The sequence below is a fragment of the Microcebus murinus genome, chromosome 6 (genome assembly GCF_040939455.1).
Source record: "Microcebus murinus isolate Inina chromosome 6, M.murinus_Inina_mat1.0, whole genome shotgun sequence".
Classification (NCBI taxonomy): Eukaryota; Metazoa; Chordata; class Mammalia; order Primates; family Cheirogaleidae; genus Microcebus; species Microcebus murinus.
Window position 1 is genome coordinate 81,135,182 of NC_134109.1, and position 15,738 is coordinate 81,150,919.

At 44.9% G+C, this 15,738-nt stretch overlaps 1 protein-coding gene across 2 annotated transcripts in view; it reads right to left on the minus strand.

The window, feature by feature from the left end:
- EHD4 (EH domain containing 4) overlaps positions 1-15,738 on the minus strand; it is a 73,113-nt gene that overhangs the window by 20,549 nt on the left and 36,826 nt on the right. For both annotated transcript variants that reach the window (XR_012919762.1, XM_012766505.2), the window contains exon 4: positions 200-612. Coding sequence is in view for 1 of the 2 variants with exons in the window: in XM_012766505.2 (XP_012621959.1) it covers positions 200-612 (413 nt within the window). In the remaining variant the exon portion in view is untranslated. The remainder of the gene's footprint in view (positions 1-199; positions 613-15,738) is intronic.

Genomic DNA, 15,738 nt, shown 5'->3' on the forward strand with positions numbered 1-15,738 from the left:
AGTCATTTGCCTAAGAGCACGGAGCCAGGAGCTGGAATGTTAGCAGGGCTACCTGATCTCGAGCTGTGTTCTTAACCTATCACACTCCATATCTTAAGGCTTCTGGAATGGGGCCTCCCCCAGCCCCCAGCTTGCCTTTGGAGAGGAGAGAGGGGCGTGCCCAGCCCACGGCTGCTGCCCAGGGCGTCTCCTGACTCACCTTGGCCAGCCTTGCTCGCTTGATGAGGTCGTTGAGTTTGCGCACCGCTGCCTTCTGGGGAAGGCTCTGGATGTCTCTGAAGAGGTCCTGGGCCTCGGCCTCGAAGAGCCGGCGGTTGTCTGTGTTCTGCAGGGGCTGTGCCCAGAAGGAGCCGATGTAGACGCGCAGCACCTCAGGTGTGTTGATGACCTTGCCCAGGGACCACATGAGGGCCCCGTAGACTCGCATCAGCTGCTGCGTGTCCACTTGGTCCGCCTTGTTCAGCACCACTCGGATCTTGTCGTCCTGGCCCCGGAAGGCCTTGATGGCCTCTGAGAACTCGTCCGAGATGTCCAGCTTGTGAGCGTCGAAAAGCAGGATAATCCTGTCGACCCTCTCGGCAAACCACTGCAGGACCTGGCAGAAGTCATACCCTGGGTGGAGAGAAGGGCACGTCAGTGTGGCTGGCAGTGGCGGGAGACACACTTACAGGGGGGGCTCAGGGATGCCTCTTTCCAGCGGCTGCCAGGCGGAGAGCCCCACCTCCAAGTTGGAGGCAGTGGAGGCCTCGTGACTTGGAGGTCATTTCAAATGGGGCCTCCTGGGCTGGATGAATCTGGGGGTTACCACTGGGGATCTGTGAGCCTTTCCATCGAAAGAAGCAGGGAATAAAATGGGGCTCCTGGTCACTTTCAGAGTCACTTGCTTCCATATCTGTAATTTCATTTTGTCCTCGAGTCTCTAATTCACCCAGGACAGTCCTTTTGATCAATGGCAAAATTAATCAACGTTTCAGTGAAAACATAGGCATGGGTCAAAAGCCCTCACTTCTGAAAAGTCTCACTTTCCTGAAAGCACCAGAGATAGAAAAGGAAGAGAACCTCCCTGCAGGCTGCCCGAGTCCCACGTGTCCATTGGGCACAGGAGGAGAGGAATGGCAGCCTCTTAGCCCGGGTTTGGAGAGTGTTGACGAGGTCAAAGGTTGGCCTGGCCAGAGTCTTGACCAATATTTAGCATTTGGACTATTCATAGCTCAAGGTATTATAAATATTTTTAAAAATTATGTCTTACAACCATTCTGTGAAATGGTCTCTTGCCAATTTATTTTTTTTAATGGCCAGGCCCACAACACAGTCTGTTTAGCTGCTTTGGCCACCTACCAACATGCTCCAACCCTGCAGCTAAATAAACACCCTCTGGCCTGAGGTCAAGACTGTCCAGCATTTCCCCAAGGAGGCAGATTCCCATGAAAAGCAAACAAGAGGAGGCCAATCCCACCAAGTTTACTTTTAATTTCCGTCTGATTAGCTGCAGGAACAGAGTCTCCATCCAGCCCAAACAGTGCTGAGATGTCGCCCTGCCCGACTCCCACTCTAGTGATTTTAGATTTTGAAAACTTTCAAACATACAGTAAGTCTAGACTAGAGAGTAACACAGCACATGCTGATACAGCTACCCTGTAACTTTAACAAATTTTGACACTTTGCCTTGTTTGTTTCAGATGCTTTTTAAAACCAATTCTATTAATACTTTATTTAGGTAACAAATACCCTAGAGTATGTGAGAATGAACTAGATCTTCACTTGTCAACACAGATCTATCTCAAAAAAAAAAAAAAAAAAGTAAAAGATCAGTTTCAAAAGGGTATGTGCAACACGATAACATCCACGTAAAATGTTAATATACAAAATAAAGAGCCATCCATGGATACATTCCACAACACAAACACAAAGATGTCAACATCCACCATAGGACGCTGGCTGGCTCTGGGGTTGGGGGTGGGGGTATCTAAGGCAGGTGAGAAAGTACCAGAGGGGAGTGACCTCTCAGGTGAAAATAAAGGGGGTCCACAGACTAGAGTTTCATGCATTTGAAGAACAGGTATAAGACGAGTAGTTAAACAAGCAAACTGGATTCAGATACATTTTTAGTAAAGAAAACAAAACACTCTGAAATGCCGAAGCCCCTGTGCGCCCCTCCCCGAGCCCTCTCCCGTTTCCTCCCCAGAGGAAACCACTGCCCTAACTGTGCTGTTTATGCCCCCACGCATGTTTGATACTTCCAGTTCACGCTTTTCACTTCTCTATTCCCTCTCCCTGCGGTGCTCCCTGGTTGCCTGGGGGCACAGAGGACAAGGGTAGTTCTCGGAATATGGGCCAGAGTTTATTTTCATCGTTGTCAGCAGCCAGTTTAGACCAAAGGAAATCAGAGACCCCCTGACTGGGATTAGAGTTAAAATCTCACTGAGTTCTGTCCCTGCAAGGCCAGAACCAAGTACCTACCAGGACAACAGTAAGTGCTGCCATTACTTGAGACTGACGTGTACCCGAGACAGCCCCAAATCGCACATCACGGGCGGTAGATCCTCAGCCAATGAATGAACTAGCTGTTCCCTGGGTGCCAGGAAGATGCTTTGGAAGCACCCACAGAAGGACGTGCTTGGGGACTTAATTTGCCAGCAGTGATGATCAACTCATCACTTCCTGACCACTTCCTCACTTGGTCTTGTGACCAAAACTGGGTATTTAAAGGTTCAGAAACAGATTAAAGAGAATGCTGTGTCCAAGATACACACTGGGATGGACATGAGTTTTTTTTTTTTTTTTTTTTGCAGAATACCCTTCCTGTCTTGGGGTGGGGGCGTGTCCTTTGTAGGCCATAGCGGCTACAGGTGGGGCAGAGGGTCCCTTGTCCCACTCCTTAGTATGCTGGGGCATAGGCAGGTGATCTAGAATTAGACATTTATCTCCTTCCACCAAAGTGGAGAGTTGAACCTTGAGGCAATGACGCAAAAACACAGGGAAAAAAGAAGAACCCTTTTCTGACCCTATTAATTCTATGAATGACATGATTCTCCAGAAAATTCCTTTTCTGATTATATTAGCCAGGATCAGCTTCTTTGGATTGCTACTAAGAACCACGACTAGGGCAAACAATTTTCCCCACACATTTTAATATTTCTGATCGCTTCTGTCAGCACCAGCAGAACCCTGCCACCCCCAGGCAGAGAAGCTGAAACACAGCTGTCACCACCTGTGCACAGGCCAACTCAGCCATGCAGACGTGGTATCTCTTCCTTCCTGGGCTGCCTGGGTTGAGTGGTTGGCCTTGGTAGCAACACATGTATTTAAACGTTAACTTAAATTGGGTTCCAAACAGTTAATGTGTCTTTAAAAAACATTCCATTCCAATGCTATAGTGAAGTCCAAAGTTACTGGGAACAGAGTTGCCAGATGTAAGTTTACTATAAAAGAAGCCAATACTTGCCTCTGGAGGAATGGCTACATGTCCATATTTCCTTATTTTAAAGCAACGAGAGCTTAATAAGGTTAAGGAGCGCAGGTAGGTAGAGCTGTGTTTTGTTTTGTCACTGAGCAGGTGTAAAGGGACTGCTTGTCACACATCAAGCAACACGATCACAGGAGTAGAAATCACCAAGTGTCCAGAAAAGAGTGGAGAATTATCAAAGCTGGGAGAGGTTGGTCTGTTCAACTACCCTCACCCTAGTTATTATATTATCTCACCATTTTAACTTTTTTTTTTTTTTGAGACAGAGTCTTGCTCTGTTGTTGACCAGGCTAGAGTGCCATGGCATCAGCCTAGCTCACAGCAACCTCAAACTCCTGGGCTCAAGTGATCCTCCTGCCTCAGCCTCCTGACAGCTGGGACTACAGGCCTGGGCCACCATGCCCGGCTAATTTTTTCTATTTTTAGTAGTCCAGCTAATTTTTTTCTTTCTTGATCTTTCCTTTTTTTTTTTAGTAGAGACAGGTCTTGCTCTTGTTGAGGCTGGTCTCAAACTCCTGACCTCAAGTTTTCCGCCCACCTGAACCTCCCAGAGTGCTAGGATTAAACGCATGAGCCACTGCACTGGGCCATTTTAACCATTTTTAAGTGCTGTTGTACAACCATCACCACCACCCATTTCCAGTACTTTTTCATCTTCCCCAACTGAAATCTGAACTCATTCACTATGCTACCTTTTGTTTCCATGAATCTGACTACTCTAGGTACTTCACGCAAGTGGAATCATACAGTATTTGTCCTTTTGTGTCTGGCTTATTTCACTTAGCATTGTGTCCTCAAGGTTTATCAGTCTTTAGCATGTGTCAGAATTTCCCTTCCTTTTAAGGCTGAACAGGGAGGCCTGCTCAATTCTTATATCATGAAGGACTCAGGCACCAAATACCTAGCTACCAAAAAAGCCCAGCTGATCTGACTCTCAATAACATGTTATTAGTCTGCCTGCTAAAGGAAAACAGTGATTCAGAATGACCTAGAGACCACTGATCCTCAAAGTCTTGCATCAGAATTAAATAAAACCCTTACTAAATAAAATTTAGACTCCCAGACCTCTCCTCAGGACCTCGGAATCAGAATCCCTGAGGCTGGGCTTGGTGAGCTGCATTTATAAGCTCCTCAGAAGATTGCGAGACACGGTAAAGTGTGAGGACCACTGCCTACACTGAATACCAAGGCATGGGAGTGCACAGATATGTTTATGTTCTCTTTGGTTAGCAAAACAAGACAAAAACATTTAAAGTAGCTTCCTTTTATTCCAAAAGGTTAACAATAGATGGTTAGAACTGAGGAAATACAGAATTTAAATATGCTTATTTAATGGATTTTAATATTCATGAAAGATAGATTTTAATCCATGGAAGATGGATTTCAAAATTAATGAAAGCTCCCTGCCTTTGCTCACGCTGGGCCCTGGCCCTGGTAAATCCTTCCCCAGAGGTCAAGAACCTAGAAATCTAGCCCAAATCCTAGTCGTTCTTCAAAATACCTGGGCTAATCTTGAGTAGGTTATACGTTACTTGACTTTAAGCCCCAATGTTCTCATCTGGAAAACTGGGATGTTGAGTGATCACATGAGAAAATGCTTTTAACAATACAGTGTTGACACTTAGTCAACTTTCAGCAAATACAGGGTTTTAGTAATATTATGATTCCCTCCCACCCCACTATAGGGGACTTACTTGCTCTCTCTTCTGAGCTCCCGGAGCCCTTTCCCTGTCTTCTACAGTACCACTTCACACAGGGTATTAAAACCAGACAGGGGGCTGGGTGTGGTGGCTCACGCCTATAATCCTAGCACTCTGGGAGGCCAAGGCGGGAGGTTTGCTCAAGGTCAGGAGTTCGAAACCAGCCTGAGCAACAGCGAGATCACATCTCTACTAAAAATAGAAATTAATTGGCCAATTAAAAATATATAGAAAAAAATTAGCTGGGCATAGTGGCATATGCCTGTAGTCCCAGCTACTTGGAAAGCTGAGGCAGGAGGATTGCTTGAGCCCAGCAGTTTGAGGTTGCTGTGAGCTTGGCTGACGCCACAGAACTCTAGCCTGGGCAATAGAGTCAGACTCTGTCTCAAAAAGAAAAAAAAAACCACAAAAAACTAGATGGGGTCTAGTGGATGGGGTCTGGTGTCTCACTGGATTACACATTCTCTAACCACAGGAACCATGTCTTCCTCATGGTCACACAAGATAGTGGTGGACAGTGTGGGCTTGGGATCCAGACTGCCTGGGATCTAATCCTGGCTCCATCGCGTACTGGTTCTGTGACCTTAGGCAAGTAACTTAACCTCTATGTGCCTCATTTTCTTATCTGCACAATGGGGCTAACAATAGTATCCACATACCTCAGGGGGCTTCAGAGTTAATACATGTGGGTACAGTGAGAATACCATCGGTGTCTGCTGAAGGACACCTGGCTGGGGAGAAGCTTCCTGTGCCGCTGCCGGTGACAGTGCACCAGTGCTTTAGGCAAGAGAGAGACAGTCGGGGCTCAGAAAGTAAATAGAAGGTATCACATAAGCAAAAACACACTCACATTTTATAAACAGAGTAGTAGATTCACAAAGGCCCAGTGGCCCTCCTTCTCTTGCTTATGAAATGGACAGAGTCCTACCAGTTGGTCTTCAAGATCTCAGGCTGCTCCTAGAATAAATATTTTTCTAATTGCTCCTAGAATAAATATTTTTCTAATCGCAGACACTTCCGAGCTCAGGAAAGGCCTCTTTAACCACTATGGCTGGCATAACTCAGGGCACACATCTGTACCCAGTAGGATGAAAATAATACATTTTCCCGAAGGTTCTGTTACAGAGATAACCCTAGAGGTCAGCCACGCTGTGCTAAGCAGGCCTGCAAAAGGGGCTTTCACTTTAAAACAAGGTCGAAAACCAGTGGCCCCCAGACTGAAGACAGAATGTGGCACCCAGCTGCTGTTCTGTTTGGTCTACACAATGTTTTTTAAATTTTAAGCTGACTGTCTTTGGTGAACACATGCATTGTTCAGTTCTTACAGACAGCCCAGTCCATAGACGCATCTACCTGGTGTCCATCACTGAATAGGAAAAACAGCTTGCACTCAGCCTTTGAGACCAAACTCTGGGTCCTCTGTGAAGCTGCCCCTGCTCTTCTGGGCTCTCACACCTGCCCGAGAGAACTGTACCATGTTCACAGGTGCGTCCAACCCACTGGGCCAGGGGTGTCGAGGACGGAATGTCTTACCCTGCTGGCTATGGCGCAGTGACCAACAGCACGCCCCAGTCAGTGCTTCCTGAAGGACTGAGTTTGTTCTGCGGAAAAATGTGTTCAAAATTCCTAGAACTGGCTTTAAACAATCTTTTGGAACACATCTCTTTGGAGATTGGGAGTACACTGGATATCTTCTTGGAATTTTATAAGATGCTTCAAATACAAAAGTCAAAAATGGATTGATTAGTAATTATCGAGTACCTAGGACTTGTTTGGAATTGTCACTGAGGAATGTATTTCTATAAAACTAAGGCTGCCAGCTTTATTCACAATAGCCGCAACCTGGAAGCAATCCAAATGTCCCTCAACAGGTGAATGGGTACACTGTGGCACATCTACACAGTGGAATACTATGCAGCAATGAAAAGGAGTGAACTATTGACGTGTGCAACAACACGGGTAAATCTCAGACACACTGTGCTGAGTGAAAGAGCCAGGCGCCAAAAAGTGCACACTGGGCAGTTCCATTGGTATTGTGAACTAAAATGCTCACCCCCCCTCACCGGCTGACTGAATGGACACCCTGATGGCCAAAGGAATATCCTAAAGCAAAACTGCCTGCCAGGAGGAGGGAGGTCAGACATGCCTTTTATGCCCCCCTCCCTTCTTGGAGACTTCCTTTGTAACCCATTAACAGGCCTAAGAGTATGCAAGACAAACATGTAGGTCCTCAATTTACCAACAAATAGTGGCTTATCTCTAGTAAACAATTTATATTAAAACATTCGAAGCTTCATGTCTTTAGCCAATTTATAATCCAAAGAATCTTTAAACCCACCTAAAACCTGTAAGGCCGCCCCCCCCTTCGAGATGGCTCACCTTTTTGGGCCAAACCAATGTATGCCTCCCACGTATTGATTGATGGCTTTACCTGTAACCCTGGTCTCTGAAATGTATAAAAACCAAACTGTAACCCAGCCACAACCAGTCCACTTGCCCAAGGCCTCTTGGCAGTGGCTCCGGGTCATGGTCCTCAAATTTGGCTCAGAATAAATCTCTTTAAAATTATTTTGCAGAGGCCGGGCGCGGTGGCTCACGCCTGTAATCCTAGCACTCTGGGAGGCCGAGGCGAGCGGATTGCTCAAGGTCAGGAGTTCAAAACCAGCCTGAGCGAGACCCCGTCTCTACCATAAAAATAGAAAGAAATTAATTGGCCAACTAATATATATAATATAAAAATCAGCCAGGCATGGTGGTGCATGCCTGTAGTCCCAGCTACTCGGGAGGCTGAGGCAGGAGGATCACTTGAGTCTAGGAGTTTGAGGTTGCTGTGAGCTAGGCTGACGCCATGGCACTCACCCTAGCCTAGGCAAGAAAGCGAGACTCTGTCTCAAAAAAAAAAAAAAAAACCAAAATTATTTTGCGGAGGTTGGCTTTTTTTCCGTTGACAGTATGAAATTCCAGAGCAGGCAAAGCTGAGCTGCAGTGACAGAAAGTTTCTGTATCTTGCCCATGGCGGTGGTCACACAAGTATACAAATTTGTCAAAACTCACCAAGCTGTACAATTAAGATGGGTGCATTTTATCATATGTTATACTTTATAACATAGACTTAAAAAACAAAATAAATAAAAAGGAAAGAAAGAAAAACCCCAAGGCTGCTAAACTTGTTTAAAGATACCTATCTCCACAAACTGCTCAATGGCTCAGGAAGTTGAAGTCTGTTCATCAAAGGGACAAAGTAATATGACTGTGTATGAATGGGTGTAGCTGAAGTAGGAGCCCCACCCTCTCCTCCAAATCAGTCTTCAGAACCACTTAAAGAGACTAATAAAATCTGACCCCCTGTAATTTAACAAGCATCCTGCCTTCTGGTGCAAATGATAAGAGCCTCTCAAGATATAGAAACTTTCCATCACTGTAAGAGTATGATCAGGAGCAAGAACGTTCTGAGTTTATGACAACTGGCTCCGGCTAAGCAGAATGCAACGTGGCCTGGGGCATGTACAGATCTGGATGTGTGCAGGCATAGGGGCATGATGTGGGTGTATAAACACACGTACGAGTGTGTGTGTAGCACGCAAGAGCCAACATAATTATAGAAGCATCCCAGGGTGCTCAGTATATTTCTAACACTTCTTTATTCAATTATAGAAATTTCAATTCTTTAAGACCTTCCAGTGGAACTTTTATTAGCCTGGAACTAAAAAGAGATGTAATCAGTCCAGTGGTTAAAAAATACAGTTTCTATCTTTGCAAAAAAAAAACCCCAAAAGCTATTTAGCTTTGGGCACTAGGAAAAAGAATTTGACCTGTGGAAGATCCCAGCTTGGCATTCCTGGCTCTTCTGGGAACAAAGGGAGGGGGCAGGAAGGAAGGGGCCCCTTCCCCCCAATCAGGGGCTTCCCGTCACAGCCCCTGTGGAGACTGTGGTCTTCCATCCTGGCCAAAGAAAGAGCCACCAGGAAATGGCATAGGGGGTGAGAACAGTTGCTCCCTGGCTCAGGTAAATACAGTGCGGGGTCCCTGAGGAAGCAAATCTGGCAGTCTGTTTTCAATAGAACAAGAGGGGGAAAGAGGCTTAAATTTCTTCCCAGAGCCAAGTTTCTGATTACATGAGTTTTAAACAAGATGTGTGTCAATAAAAGGATGCAAGACAATGGAGGACTGCCAGACGGCAGCCGGGCCCTCCCTGCCAGCTCCCTCCTCCACTCCTCCACTTGCCGGCCACTGGCTGAACACTGCCTGAGACCCCCACCTCTCCCCTCTGCAACTTCTGCCCTGCCCCTCCTAGGGTTTCAGCTCCAGGTCCACTCAGGGTGCTCATACTCCTACCCCCAGCACTTCCTGTGTTATCTGTGTCTACCACCCCGAGTCTCCCAGGCTTCATGCTCACCTCTGGGGCCCTCCAGCACCTAGTGTAGAGTGAGCAGCAAGCACAAGGCAGGCACTGAGAGTGCTGGGGGTGCCCCCAACTGCCCTTCTTGTCCCCAGGCCAATACAGCCCTTAAACAACCCCCACCCCTTCTTAGAACTCAGAGATGATCTCCAAAACTGTTAGTGCTCCAGATTACTTCTAGGATAAATGCTTACAGAACAAATTCTCCATGACGAGCCCCTGCCTCACCTCTCCAACCTTTCTCATAGTCTCTAAGCCCCACCCTCTCCACCACGCAAACCACGCTGGGCTCTTTGCTGTTACCCAAAAGCATCCTGCACTTTCCTGTCTCTACATCTTTGCCCAGACTTTTCCTTCTGCCTGGAATGTCCTTCCTTCTCCATCTACAACTTCCCATCCCTATGGGCTTTGCCTTCTGGGAGCGTTCCTGCACCCAGGGGAACAGAACCTCCCATCCTGTTTCCCCTGATGAGGTCTGCTCTCTGCCTGTTCACTAGACTGCACCCATTGCAGATGCTCCACACATCAAATCAGGTTCCCTTTGATAAAGCCTTATAGCATGAATGATTTTCTTTCATAGCCCTTAGACTCTGTTATGGTATATTTGTTTGGTGATTATAAGACAGAAATTCTATGAGGGCAGAGACTCTACCCCTCATTCACCACTATATCATCAATAACTACTACTGAACATAGTAGGTGTTCAGTGAATTTGGCTTATTCCTCCAAAAATTATAAATGGAACTATCTATCATATGATCCAGCAATCCCACTTACGGGTATTTATCCAAAAGAACTGAAATCGGGATCATGAAGGGATATTTCAATGTGCACTGCATCATTATTTGCAATAGCCAAGATGGAGAAACAACACAAGTGTCCATGAACAAATGAATGGACAAAGAAAATGAGATATACATACATATCATGGAATATTATTCAGCCTTGAAAAAGGACATTATGCTAAGTGAAATAAATCAGTCATGGAAGGATAAATACTGCATGAATCCACTTATATGAGAAATATAAAATAGGCAAACTTGTAGAATCAGAAGGTGGACAAGTGACCACCAGATTCAAGACGAGTAAGTTTTGGAGGTCTGCCGAACAACATTGTGCTTATAGTAAACGATACTGTATTGGATATGTAAAATGTGTTAAGAGGGTAGATTTCGTAAATGTTCTTACCACGGTAAAATAAAATAGTAAAATAAATGTGTTTCAATCAAGTGAACCGACTTGAAAAAGAAATATAACTGATTTTTAGTAAGTTAGAGGGTTTAGTTGCTTAAATAGTGGTATTTTCTTTAAAAAAAGGGGGGGTTGTTACTAACTATAGGAAGTGTAAACCATCTCAAAATAAACATCAAATACCTGGGACTGCTCAGGTATTATAAATATATTTTCCAAGAGTCCCTTCAGTTAACAGTAACAGCTACTTCAGTTAAACATGTACAAGGAGTATTTGCGTTATTTCTAGGCTGAGTTTACTTTGCAACTGGAAAAGGCTGTTTCTGAAAATTTTATTGTGGTTGAGAGCAAAATGATAGCTAAAAATAAATAACTTCAGCAAACATTTACTGAGCTCTCACTACATTCCTGCACTGCCCTGGAAACTTGATTATCAGTATAATCTCATGTAATCCTTGCAATAACCCCACGGAGTAAGTACTGTTCTTACCCCTATCTTACCGGGGACGAAACAGAGACTGAGAGAGGTTAAATTTTAATAACTTGGCCAAGGCACGCAGCTACTTCTCAGGGGAGCCCAGGTTTGAACCTAGGGAGTCTGATCCCAGAGCCTGTGCTTTTATCCGTGCACTGTGCCACATGTACACCAGAATGGTGCAATTAGAGGTGACTTTGTTTTCTTTTTTATGATTTGTGGTTTTCTAAGTGTTGTACAATGAATGTATATTATTTTTGTAGTAAGAAAAAAATAAGCATTTTGTAAAAATTATTGGTCCATACACTATTGGGCTAACATTATTGAGGAGGTTGTTCCTTCGCTTCTATAAAGGTATAAGGGTTTGGATTTCTAGCACTTTCCAGCCAGAGGCTGTGTTGGGTGTGTCTATCACCACCTTGAGGGTGAAGCAGTATCTCTGCAACTCCATCCCCAGGGAAGAGGCAGCAGCCTTCAGCCATACTTTTCAGAGCACTGGGAACAGCTGATGAGAAAGTCAGCCGCAGAATCAAGCACCCGAACTGCCCTCTCTCCCTACTTTTCGTTTGTCCCAGCGCCCAGACGCAGTTGTGGGGATGAGAGGAGGGGCTGATATTAAACAGCTGCCCAGAGAGAACAGATGTGGTCTCCTTATCTGCACACAAAGCTCCCTGAGGGTTCCTTCTGTAGAGGGTCAGTGTGAGTTCACCTCAGTCTTCAGTCAGGACAGCCACCTCTTGGAAAATGTTAATTGGCTACAATAAAACCCCAGAGGTTACAAGTGCTCTCTGTCTCACTGTACCTAGCCTAGAGGGGGTTTGGCCACAGAACATACCAAAATCTAAATAAAAACAAGGACCAGATGTGTCCAGGGAATGAGCTTTGTGCTGTTTCCCCTCTATCTCCCTTGTCTACTTCTTTTCCCTGGGAATTTAGTCTAGGACTCAGTAAATTAATTTTTCTGTGCCTGTTTCCTCATAAAATAAACAAGCTAACCTCATAGCCTGCCCCTCCTTCCTCTGGGGGATGTTGTGACAAAAACAGATGGGTGGGCCACCTGACCCTGAGGGTCCCTCCAGAGCACTGGCTGGGAGAACTTCAGTCAAGCTTCCCCCCATAGGGACCAGGGAACAGAGAAAGGTTCTGTAGGAAAACTCAGCCAGAGAATGCTGCTGCTGGTCACGTGACCAAGTGCAAGGGAAAATTGGGTTTCATATCTCATTTTCCATCTCAGATTAAAAATTAGGTTAAGAAGCAGGCCTATTTAAAGTGGGCTGGGCCCTGGAAAAAGCAATACAGAATTATATGACATTTTAGGCTCTTCGCTGGAGAGGGAAGTTGGTAAAAACCTACCAAGAAAAACCTGTAAGTCCTGGAGCCTGGCTTAACCATTTCATTCTGCTGGGCCTCAGCTTCTGTATCTATGAGTCAGGTGATTAGTAAGGATTCTTTCTAGCCATATATGCTGGTTCTGAATAGTAACCTTCTTTGAAATAGAAAGTCGAATTCTCAGGGAAATCACTTTAGCTCAGTGTCTGTATAGTACAGATATCACCTAGTTACAGTGCCAGCATAAGAATGAAAAACCTACAGATGGCTACAGGAATACAGAATGACTAACTCTAAATGACAAAATTATCAAGCAACATGTTTCATTCTATTACATTCCCTCTACTGGATTCGTGCTATATAGCATTTGGGCCAATTTGAAGTTCCTTAAATGTTTCCATGGGGAGCTGGGCATGGGGGGGGGGCTCACATCTGTAACCCCAGTACTTCGGGAGGCAGAGGCTTGAGGAGTTTGAGATGAGCCTTGACAACATAGAGACCCCTTCTCTACAAATGCTAAAAAAATTAGCCGGGCGTGGTGGCACATGCCTATAGTCCCAGCTATTTGGGAGGCTGAGGCAAGAGGATCCTGGGAGCTGGAGGATGCAGTGAGCTATGATGATGCCACTGCACTCCAACCTGGGTGACAGAGCTAGACCCTGTCTCCAAAAAAAAAAAAAAAAAAAAAACCCAAAAGACAGGAGTAATTAGTTGTCCTAAATGTTTACTTGTCATCCAATTGCAAACAACTCTATACTGAAAGAAATTACCAGAGAAAAGGTCACATCCTTCCGAGGATGCTTAAGAAGCCATCAATTCAATCTTCTAATATTATATTAGAATTAATAGAATCCAGGAATCAAGTGTCACGCACATGGAAACTGCCCATTCCTCATTTTTCAAGTGGGCTTTGTGTAAGTCAGGCAAGAAAGTCTTGTACAATATGTTAATAAATCAGACAGAGTCAGCTTGGCAAACATTGCTTGTACTGAATATTCTTGAGGCAAAACGCCAATGATATACAGACTCCACCCAAGTGTGAAGCGGCCAAGCATTCACACACAAGGCTTTGACCTTGACAATGCATCTTGTCATTTTGTGGTTCAGAAGGGCAAAAAGACAATGTTTCCCCAAGCCACAGTTTTTTAAAGAGAAATGTTAAACCCAGAGGATGACAACTTTGGGATCAACAAAGGGCTTGGAAGCAACTTCTGACCCTGAACACCCAGCCCTGCCCTCTTCCTCCTTTTAAACATCCAGTGTGCATGAGTGTTCTGTGAGCATCTGGACAATGGCCCAGTTGTGGAGACCAGCTCCAGCAACTGAGTTATCAGCTAACCCACTCCTAAAGCCAATCTATTACTCAGAGATAGTTATTTCTGGGCTTACGTCACAGATGGCAAGAAAGATCAAGTCAGTGGGAAACATGTGAATCCACGCTAGGCTCTTTGCAAAAAACTGACTCACTTATTTTACTAAACAGAAGTCTGTGTAGTTACAACAGAATTTCAAAATGGTCAAATAGCTCCAGAAAAAGAAATACTTTCAAAAGGTAAACATAAGAAATGCTCAACCATACTAATAACTAGAAATGAAAATTAGAATTACAATGAGATAGTGGGAATGTAAATAGGTATACCTTCTAGAGTTGCATTTTGGCACCAGCTAACACAATAAAAAGATCATGGCTCCTTTTGATTTAGCAATTCCACTTCTAGGAATGTATCTTATAGTTATATTTGCACATTTTTTGATTAGTCTCTATTTTAGTTATTTGCTATTATTATTTTTTGAGACAGGGTCTCACTCTGTTGGACAGGCTAGAGTGTAATGGTGTTATCATCACTCACAGCAACCTCAAATTCCTGGGCTCAAGTGATCCTCCTGCCTCAGCTTCTGGACTAGCTGGGACTATAGGTGTGTGCCACCAGGCCTGGCTAATTTTTTATTTTTTTGTAGAGACAAGGTCTCGATATGTTGTTCAGAATAGTCTTGGCCTCAAGCAATCCTCCCACCCCGGTCTCCCAGAGTGCTAGGATTATAGGTGTGAACCACCACGCCTGGCCCTATGTTTTAAATTGATAAAATTGTATATATTTATTGTCTAACATGTTTTGAAACATGTATACATTGTGAAGTGGCTAAATTGAGCCAAGTAACATATGTATTACTTCACATACTTATTTTGTTGTGGTGAGAACACTTAAAATTCTACTCTCTTAGCAATCTGCAAGATACGTTTGCACATTATTGTGCCAACTGTATACACTTGCACTGTATATGCAAAACTGTTTCTAATTCACTATGGCACCAGTGTGACTGTAAACGATTAGCAACAGCCCACATGTTACCCATCAAAAGGATTCCAGCTATTAATTCTGGCAATCTATATGGTGGAATGAGGGAGGCGGCTCCAAAGCAGTGACAGGGACAAGCTTCAAGATTTACTATGAGTGGAAAACCACGATGCAGAGCATGCAGGAGAACCCTCCCAGGGCTGCCCGTGTGCGGCAGATACCTGGGGATGGGCTCTGCTCTGGGAGAGGAACTGAGGGATGTGGGTGGAACAGACATTCTGCACTAACTTTTTGTAACTTGAACTTTTTGTCCCCAGCACATATACACCTACACACAAAGTGTCACTACCGAAGGGGACTTCAGAAAGGAGAGATGCTGAATATACTGTCCGACTTGTGTTTTGCATCATGATTTGAACTCAAACAGGAGGTGGTTTTGAAACTGAATGCAGATGAAGAGGTTTCTTGGGGGAACTATATCATGGCATGGGTGAGGAATAGCCCCAGACACAAGAAAGAGGATTATGGCAAAAAGAATTGGAGAAGTGGCAAAAGCCAGCCCCCACCTGGTCATTCTCTTCAGCAGGTTCTCCCAACTCCAGCCCTTGCCTGCCTTCCCTTGGCTTCCCCCAGCTCTACTGTCAAGTCCAAATATTTAATTTACCTGCATCCGCACCCCCACCCCTTTTTGTCTATGTCCCAGGACTCAGCCACCCTCTGCTCTCCCTGGGAAACAGCCCTCCCATCCTGGTTTATCTGCTCCAGGTCACCCCAGTGCTATAAGGTGAGCCATGACCACCACCGCCACCAGCTATTAACCATGACTCTATGCTAAATGGCTTACATAGGTTTTCTCACTTTACCTTCAAAACAACCTGGGG